The sequence below is a fragment of the Ailuropoda melanoleuca genome, chromosome 16, assembly GCF_002007445.2.
Source record: "Ailuropoda melanoleuca isolate Jingjing chromosome 16, ASM200744v2, whole genome shotgun sequence".
Lineage (NCBI taxonomy): Eukaryota > Metazoa > Chordata > Mammalia > Carnivora > Ursidae > Ailuropoda > Ailuropoda melanoleuca.
The window spans coordinates 87,843,308-87,852,604 of record NC_048233.1 but is presented as its reverse complement, the minus strand read 5'-3'; the positions used below and the strand labels follow the sequence as shown (position 1 = coordinate 87,852,604).

General features: G+C 57.0%; 1 protein-coding gene across 1 annotated transcript in view; it reads right to left on the bottom strand.

The window, feature by feature from the left end:
* Positions 1–3,296: 3,296 nt before the first annotated feature.
* Positions 3,297–9,297, bottom strand: part of ANO1 (anoctamin 1) — a 274,227-nt gene continuing 268,226 nt past the window's right edge. Inside the window, exon 30 of the mRNA XM_034644849.1 lies at positions 3,297–5,013. Coding sequence (XP_034500740.1) covers positions 4,771–5,013 — 243 coding nt within the window. The 3' untranslated portion in view covers positions 3,297–4,770. The remainder of the gene's footprint in view (positions 5,014–9,297) is intronic.

Below are 9,297 nucleotides of genomic sequence, written 5' to 3'. Positions count from 1 at the left end.
ATTAGGGCAAAAAATGGCCCCCCACAATGTTCACATTCTCCCTCCCAGGGCTGTGAGTTAGTTTACGTGGAAGAAGATGTGATAAAGATCCAGCTCTGGAGCTGGGGAGATTGTCCTGGGTGATCTCCGGGGACCTAGTCTAACCCCGAGTCCTTGTCAATAGGGAAGGACTGTCCCCCACGGCTGGCTGGAAGACGTTAGAAGGGGTCCAACTCTGCAGATGGCTCGATTGTAGCCCAGTGAGGCCTGTGTTGGATGTTCGACTTATGGCAATAAAGATAATGCTTTTGTGTTGCTTTAAGCCCTGTAAGTTTGTAGTCATTTACCCCAGAAGCAGCCAGAACGCTAGCACAGACCCCGCGGGCGGTGGCTTTTCCTTCCCTGGTGCAGCTCCCACAGTCAGCCAGCAGAGGGCAGCAGCCACCGACAAGCAGAACAAGGCTCCCCGGTCTGCAGCTGGAAGCCAGGACCGCAGGTCAGGACCCGTCACCACCCGGTGGGAGGGGTGTCCAGAAGCTGCTGAGGGGTTGTGACATTCTGAGTCCTGGCTACAGGTGTGTGTGGCAGTCGATTGCACACGTAAGATGTACAGTTTTCTAGATGTCGTGCTGCAGTAAAAATGTGGGGGTGGGGGAGAGCTGGGAGGGCGCAGGGGTCAGGCGTGAAGAGAAGGGGGGATGAGAACGGAACACGGCAAATCACGTACTTGGCGGAGCGGAGGAAATCAGCCCTCAGCATCTACAATGTTACCTTTTCCCCAGGGAGGCATCCCTGGCAGGCTGCTGGCGGGGGCAGCAGACACCAGCCCATCGGAGGAAACCGGGTTAAAACGCCTGGGTGGTCCAAGTCAGCGTGTCAGGCGTCACCCACTCCTCTGCCAAGAGTTGTGTGAGTGAGCAGTGGGTGGGCTGCCTGCCGCGGACACATCTGTACTCCAGAAGGCATCAGAACTTACCTTCCACATTGCCCCTCACCTCTTCCACCCAAACCCCTGCCAGCTTGACTCCGAGGTCCATGCAGTGCAAAGGCAGAAAGCCCCAGCCGTCAGTCTATTTGCCATCCCCATCCATCTGTCCATCCACCCACGCATCCACATATGTATCATTCCATCTGTCCACCCACCCTCCTTGCATCCACCCATCCATTCGCCCATCCGTCATCCATCAGTCCATCCACACATCCATCCATTCACTTACCCATCCACCCATATCCATCCATCCATCCATCCCTCATCCATCCATCCATCCATCCACCCACCCAAAGTGACATGCTGAAAAGTGGGGCTGTGTTTGTTGTCAGATGGCTTGAATTTTCACATTCATTCTGGGTTTTTCAAATTCATTCGAATCTGGGTTTTTATGTAGATTTGCCTGGTTTTTATATATCAACTAAAAAAATTAGCCAACACTGAACCTATCAAATGGAGATTGTCTTGGGCTGGATGCAGCTCACGGCAGCCCCTACCTGAGGGGGGAAGCAGAATCCCCAAAGCACGAGTGATCCCCAGCCCGACCTCAGCCCCTGCAGGCCACTGCCCATCGCTGTCCTCTGTGCGTGGGCACCACACCGCTCCAGGACCAGTAGCAGACACTGTTCAGTGTTGGGGGTCATGGGGCCCAGGTTCGAGAGGCGGCTGTGTTGCCGGTTTGCTGTGTGACTGCTCTGGAGCCCTGACCCTCCCTGGGCCTCATTGTTCCTGTCTGAAATAACAGTGCCAGCTGACCAGCTGATCTCTGGGGGTCCTTCCACGGCCAGATCCCAGGTCTCTGTGACATCATCTTTTGATTTTTCTCCCTGCACCTTTACCACCCTCATCCAAGCCTTACTATCGCCCTCTGAATTTCCGCAACACCCCTCTCTGGCTTCCCATCCATCCCACTGCAATCCCCCCCACCCCACGACAGCTGCCATGACCTCAAAAGGTGGGTCAGATCCCATCACTGGGCTGGTTAAAACCCCTCAGATCCCGCTGTGGCATCTACCACCAAGCTCGAAATCCTCACGCAGCCAGGGAACCCTGTGTGAGTTGGTCCTGGATACCCCTCCCACCCTGCCTCCTGCTGCCTTCCACGCCCCTCCCTTCCAGTCAGCTGTCTGCTGCCTCAGGGCCTTTGCACTGCCCTTCTGCTGCCTGATCTGTCCTGCCTTCCTCCAGGACTCGACATCCTGTCTCCTTGTTGCTCAGGCCCCCGGGGGCCTCCCTGCCCAACCCTGTTCTATTTTATCAGCATCTCTTTCTTCCTCTGAAACTATCTGGTTCCGGGGTCCATTTTCTGGTTAGGCACTTCACACCCTCTGCAAGAAGTCTTTGCCTGAGGGAAGGGACCAGTCCACTTTGTCCACTGCTGTGTGCTGGGACGTAGCATGAACAAATGTCTACAAGGTCTGGGTGCCAGTCTTGGCTTAGGTGCTAAGGAGCCCTGTGACCTTGGGCAAGTCACCTCTGCACTCTGAGGCCGCTCCTCTGTCTGCTGCGTGGGCCCTCAGGGCTTGTGGGAGGACCCGTGGGGAGGGGAGGTCCCTGTGATGCTGACCCCGGGTGCGGCCTTCATGTCTGGACGAAGGAAGCGCTTCCCAACTTTGGAAGGACGTTCTTGACAGTGGGCAGCCGGGACGTTGGGAGACTGAGCTTTGCAGATCTTCTTGGGGGGCGCGGGAACGCAAGCACTATGGGGCGCCGAAGCTCTCCACGGTGGAACCACGCGGAGAAGTTTCTAAGGACTGTCCCCAGCTAGCAGGGCTGCGTGGCTTTGCTGGCGTTAGCTGTGAAAAATACCTTTCTTTCATGAAATGGTGGTGATTAGAGGTGGTAGTCTGGAAAAGGTCCCCACTTGCCCAAACGAACACACTGGCGACCCTAGGTGGGTCCCCATGAGGGCTGGGGACATGGTAGGTCCACGGAATCCTCAGTGCTACCGTATTGGGTTGGTGGGACCAGGGGTGGGAATTTGAGGGTCGTGGAAGAGGATGCTGGGAAGGCGTGAGCACGACTCCCATCCCAACATAAACGCCAGGTACGTGCACACATGCACAAGCACACACACACGTGCCCATGCAAACACATGGACACACACAGTGCACGTCCGTGTGCGCACACACATACACACACTCACAGAGAGATGATGTCCCAGGAGCATCCAGAACAGTTCACGTGTCTGGCACCGGGGGGGGGGTGTGGACGCCCAGGATCCCTCCCGAATCTGCAGCTCAGCCAGGGGGCCCTGGGGACAGCCTCTCGACCTTCCTGGGGTGCAGGTCACACGGACAGCGTTCGAGTGAAGACAGTGGTTGTGTATCCAAATTTATTTAGTTGCATGAAGGTCCAGCCACGGTCCTCTGTGAATTTGTGTACATTCACTTTAAAAAAAAAATGGTTTCCATAAAAGGATTTTTGGTCATCACCTAATTTTTAATACAGTATTTATATACAAAACCCCCATTTCCAACTACTTACTGTACAAGAGAAACTAGGAGCGCCCCCACGACTGTAGCAAACGCATACGGACGGCGGTCGGGGTTGGCGGCCGAAGGGGCTGACCTCACGCCGACCACACGTGCACGGCAAACACATTTGTTTTGTCCCCGCCCTTCGATGAAACATTTCTTTTTAGGTTTCTCTTGGTGCTTGAGAAATTTCAGAGAATTGGTTAGCATATGACTGCAAATTTAGATCACTCCTGCCATCTGTGAGACTCGTTTTTACAAGCTTTAAAATGGTAACTGTCCCACAGTCACATTCCTGTAAGTAAAAATATAGAGAAGTGTTACCAAAATAGAAGCCTTTATTAATAAAAATCTTTGGTAGTAACAGTGTTTCAAATTCCTCGCAACGATATTTGGTTAACTAATAAACTCCTTCCACCTTGGAGCGACAGAGAAAAACCCTCAAATCCACCCTAGAATTGATTTTTTAAAAAACCCAATAAATATTGTAAAGCTGTGAATGTTCTCCCGATGCCTTAAAGACTTCGTGGAACCTGAAGCCATCATTAGAAATGCCTCTGGGGTCCTCTCTGCTCATTTTCTGCCCACCTGGTTTTCTTTCTTCTTCTTTTTTTTTTTCTGTCCCACCAAGTAGATGAACAGTTCTGAGGTCGGCTCATGGCGGAGCGGCAGGTGTGCAGCTGACGGTGGGGACTCTGACAGCGGGGGCCACCTGCTGCCTTGAGGGACACCTGCTGCCCCGAGGTTCTCCAAGAGTAAATTCTAAGCTCACAGGCCCTCTGAGTGGACAGGGCCAGGGCACTTCTCCTTCTGGCCGGAGGGTCTTGGTTTCCGAACTTACAGAAAACAGAAGATGAAAAGCCGGCTGACTTTTCCGACCTGGCGGCCGGTGAGCCTTCTGAAACTGGTGTCAACCTCGTTCTTCCATTCCCCCCCCCAGACTGCACGACGTTTATCCAGTGTGTTGCAACACCATCTCAAATCTCTCTAAAGGCATTGGGCAGACTCGAAAAGACACTTCCTGGAGGCCTCTGCTCACCTTCCACTGCAAAGGAGACCTGTGGTTCCCAAGAACTGTTTCTGCAAAGCGCCCGCATTCCCGCGCGTTCTCACCCTATGCCCAGCGATCATTTTGATTAACCTTGAATACTAAAGATAAAAAAATTCCCTGCGTATGGTTTTGTGCAAAAACAAGGAGGAAAAAAACAGAAAAAAGACAGAAGAATGTTGTCCCATCAGAAGGTGGTCTTCCAGGTTTGCGACGAACACAGGAGCCACCGGGCCTGGCTGGGGGAGGGCGCCCGTCGGCTGGGGGGCCGGGGGCAGCTACAGGGCGCCCCCGGGGTACTCGGGGCTGTCCAGGCAGGCTTTGGGGCCATGGTTGTTGCACGGCTCATCCTTCTTCCGGTCCTTCTCCATCCACGTGTCCAGCAGCTGCTGCTTGCCCTGCTCTTCTCTCATGAACAGCTCCACCATCAACACCTTCTCCTTGTGCACCTGCTGGCTGATGTCCTTGGGGATGTCCGGGATGACCCAGTCCACGAAGTCGCTCATGAACATGACCAGGTTCTGGAAGGAGAGTCAGTGTGTGGGGGTGGGGAGGAGGATGGCAGGAGATGCTCGCCACCTCCCCTGCCCCCGCCTCCGCCCCCACCCTGTCACTCCCAGCCTGCAAGCTGAGACACATACTTGGGGCTCCCTTGGCCTCAGTTTCCCCCAAGGTATAAATGAGGCAGGAAACCAGCCAGCAGGCCATCCAGAAATGGCTGCTGACTTCAACAAAGACTCTGAGCTCAGTAAATAGCAAGTTTCTGAATAATTCTGAATCCCAGGCCCGGGAAGCTTAAGAGATGATTGGATTGGTCACGCATCACCAAATAGAACAAGTGTCAGGCTTTAAGGAAAATCGTTAAAATGGAAATAGCACACGGAGGGAACTTAGTCTCTGAGGATGCCACAGGCCCTTCTGCAATTTGCAAGGCCTCCCCGGGCCACCCTGAAAGTCTGCTCCCCCCGGAGACACTCGGGTGCAGAGGAAACAAATGATCCGCTTTTACAGAACTGAAATCGGTTTTTAAAACCTCTGTCCAGTGATCCCTTGTTAGCACATCTGGCTGTTAGCCACCTTGTGGATGGTGCTGGTGCTCCCAGCCCGCAGCTGTGGCCAGTGCTGGCTGCTGATGCTCACAGCTGCCTCCTTGCCAGGAAACCCCCCTTTCGTCTGCCTCTTGGTCTGAACAGACCACAGCCAACGCCCAGCCGACACNCAACATGGGCAGACAAAAGGCGCTCTCTTGCCTCCCGCGGGGCCTGTGTGTGCTGGGACTCGTGCTCTGGATCTCTCTGCAGGATCCGGTGAGGCTGTCTCCAGCTGAGACTCCCCCTCTGTTGCTCTCCCTCCTCTCTCCTGGGCAGCTTCCTTCAGTAACCCACTTGCACAGAATCCTTGTCTCAGGCTCTGCTTCTGGTAAACTCAGCCCCCGATGCTTGTTCCCACTGCAGAGTGTTATGGAAAGCTGAAGGTGAGGCAGCAGGGCCTCAGGGGGTGGAAGTCTGCCTGCAGCCACACTCTCTGTAAACGGCAGAGCTGGGGCTTGAATCCAGTCCCTGGGATTCCAGATGTGAGGGGTACACAAGTGAACCGTGGCTGGGCCCACGTGGCTGAGGATGCCCCCCCAGCTCTGGGACTGTAGTTGCTGCGGGCACCAGGCTGGTCCCCAGTCTCCGGTCTTGTCCACTGGGAATCCCTTTGACCTGAGTTCTTAGCCCATCCCCTCCCCCGAGACCAGACGAAGCTGGGTGCCCTGGCTCCTGGCCAAGGGCTGGAGTCGGCCGGGAACCCCCTGCCCTCCTCCTGCCGGTGCTGGTCCTGCCCTCCGGGTGTCTTCTGCTACATAGAGGTGGTGAGAAGCCGAGCTGGGTCTCCCTTCCTCCCCGTCTCCTTCAATAAAGACCACTCGTATCGAACTAACCCTGTCTTCCCCAAAGAGGTCCAAATCCCACCACCAGTGCTGGCCCAGGCCCTCCCTCTGCCTCCCTGGGACCTGTCCTTGTACAGGGACCCAGGGCTGCCAGGCCTCCAGGTCTCCCAACGCTCCCAACGCGGGCCAGCTCCGGCCTTCTGACCCCGTCCTGGGCTCAGAACACTTCCTCAGTGCCTGCTTCTCAAACCTTCTGGAAACGAGGGCCTGCCACACCTGGAAGACGATGACGAAAGCCAGCCGGGCTGCCAGCACGGCCCAGAAGTCCTTGGAGATGTCGTACTTGTGCTCTGACCACGGGGGCTCCCGGTAATCTTTGTACCTGCAGAGACAGACAGGAATCAACAGGGGTCTTCAAGCAGACCCCTTCAAGGGGTNCCCCTGCCCTCCTCCTGCCGGTGCTGGTCCTGCCCTCCGGGTGTCTTCTGCTACATAGAGGTGGTGAGAAGCCGAGCTGGGTCTCCCTTCCTCCCCGTCTCCTTCAATAAAGACCACTCGTATCGAACTAACCCTGTCTTCCCCAAAGAGGTCCAAATCCCACCACCAGTGCTGGCCCAGGCCCTCCCTCTGCCTCCCTGGGACCTGTCCTTGTACAGGGACCCAGGGCTGCCAGGCCTCCAGGTCTCCCAACGCTCCCAACGCAGGCCAGCTCCGGCCTTCTGACCCTGTCCTGGGCTCAGAACACTTCCTCAGTGCCTGCTTCTCAAACCTTCTGGAAACGAGGGCCTGCCACACCTGGAAGACGATGACGAAAGCCAGCCGGGCTGCCAGCACGGCCCAGAAGTCCTTGGAGATGTCGTACTTGTGCTCTGACCACGGGGGCTCCCGGTAATCTTTGTACCTGCAGAGACAGACAGGAATCAACAGGGGTCTTCAAGCAGAACGGGGGGTCCTGGCTGGCGCCCTGCGGCTGAGCTGACAGCAGGAAAGCCTCCACTGGCCTTCGTCCTCTCTTCCGGCTGCAACTCCTTGGCTGTTCTCTCCTTGTCCGTACACAACCCTGTCCACCCTGCCCCTGACGTAGCAGTGTAGACGCCGCCCACTGACTTCCTGCCGAGCAGACCCCCCCCCAGCCGGGGCCTTCCCACCGACCCCCGCTCTATGGAACGTGATCGTTCTTGCTTGCCTGTCCACTGCCCTGCCGGCCTGCACTGTCCCCCCTCAGAGCACCCCGCCCCCGTCCTCTCCTTCTCAGAAGCCGAGATGCCCAGTGTGGGAGCGTGGTGAGGATGATAACCCGGGGTGCTGTCTCCCCCCAGGCCCTCCAGCTGCACCCCGAATTCAGAGGCTACTGTTGGCTTTAATGGGGCTGATCCTGTGCTGCACATGGGAAGAGCTTCCCCAAAGCCGTCGGAATAAACTTGAGGTGGGGGCAGTTTCTGGGTTCAGGGAGGTAGGGCACCCCTGCTGGTCGCTGAGGTCTAGTGGCAGGGAGGCCAGAAGAGGAGGCACCTGGCTCTGGGGGCACGGCCCTGGCCTGGCCCTGGAACCAATGACCACCTTGCTGTGTGTTCTCGTGCAGTGGCTTGGCCTCTCTGGGCCTCAGTCTGGCATCCTCTCCGTCACATGAGAAGCATTTAGCGAGCAGCTACTACGTTCCAGCTCCCATTTCAGGGGCGGACATTCAGGAACACACAACAGACAGGGCCTCTCGCCCACAGAGCCTTACTCCTGGAGGAGACTGGACGGGGGCTTCCGAGGAGCCACTGGGTGCTAAGCTGCCAGACCCAGAGATTGGCTCGGTCTCTCTGGGAACGATCCTATCTGGACGCCAGCTGCAGACTGACACAGGACTTGTACAACTGCTCTCTGATGGGAACAGGCAGCCCCTGTTCTCCCAGCGTCAGAGGCCACGCACACTCGCTCCTCCCTTTTCTTTCTGTGCTCAAGGCCAGCTGCACTGGGATGCTAGGAAATACGTGGGGGTCGCCTGGCAAACTCCTAGGCATCCCTCAAAGCCCACTTAGCCCTGTCCAGAGGCCACCTCCCACCATCTGCACTGACCTCAATCAGAGACGATCTTACATTTTCCTTGCCTAGCTCTGGCACCCAGCCTGCCCGCGCCCCTGGGGAGGCTGATAATGTCCTCTCTGGGGTGGCTCTGGGGATGAGATGAGACCGTGCCTGTCTCAGTGCAGACTTAAATGGCAGCCAGCAGTGACCTGAAGCTCTGAGTGCTGCCCTGCATCTCCCACACCCACCGCCCCAGGCTGGCCTGGGTGCTGTGCCTGCTGCCACCAGTTCCTGCGAGAGGCAGCTTGCGTGGGTGCGGCTGGCGAGGGCCTGGAGCTCCCAGGCCTGCAGTGCAGGATCTTGGCCCACGGACGGGGGAGGGCCTGGGTGGAGCCCAAATCCCGGGGAGCGGAGTGGTCTGATCCACGGTCTTCTGACTCCGTGGGGGTAAAATCTACAAGACTCTTATAAATGGGTCTGGGCTCTGTCAGCCTGGCCTCTCCCCATGTGGCCAGGACCTGGGCTGATGCGTGGGACGGAGCTGCACCCAATGTCCTGTGCTTGGAAACCGAGGCTAGCACCGTGAATAGCCACGTGGACGTCTCAGAAGGAATTTCTGACCACATATCTTCCTGCCTCCTTTGCTTGTAATTCCTCTTCCTCTAAAATGGGCCTTCAGCAAAGTGGGTCAAGCTCGTGCACTTAGCGTGGAGGGTCGAGACGATGCAGGGAAAGTGTCGGTGCCGCGGGAGGAGAAGGGGTCCAGGGGGGGTGGCCACCTGTCTGCGCCAGCCTGGAGCGTGCGTGTGCTGAAGGACGGGGAGGGTGTCTGGAGCCCCCTTCCCTGCACTTCCGGAGCCTCAGGCCGTCCCCTCTCCAAGGTGACCACGCCGAACCTGGGAGGGGATCATTCCCGGCC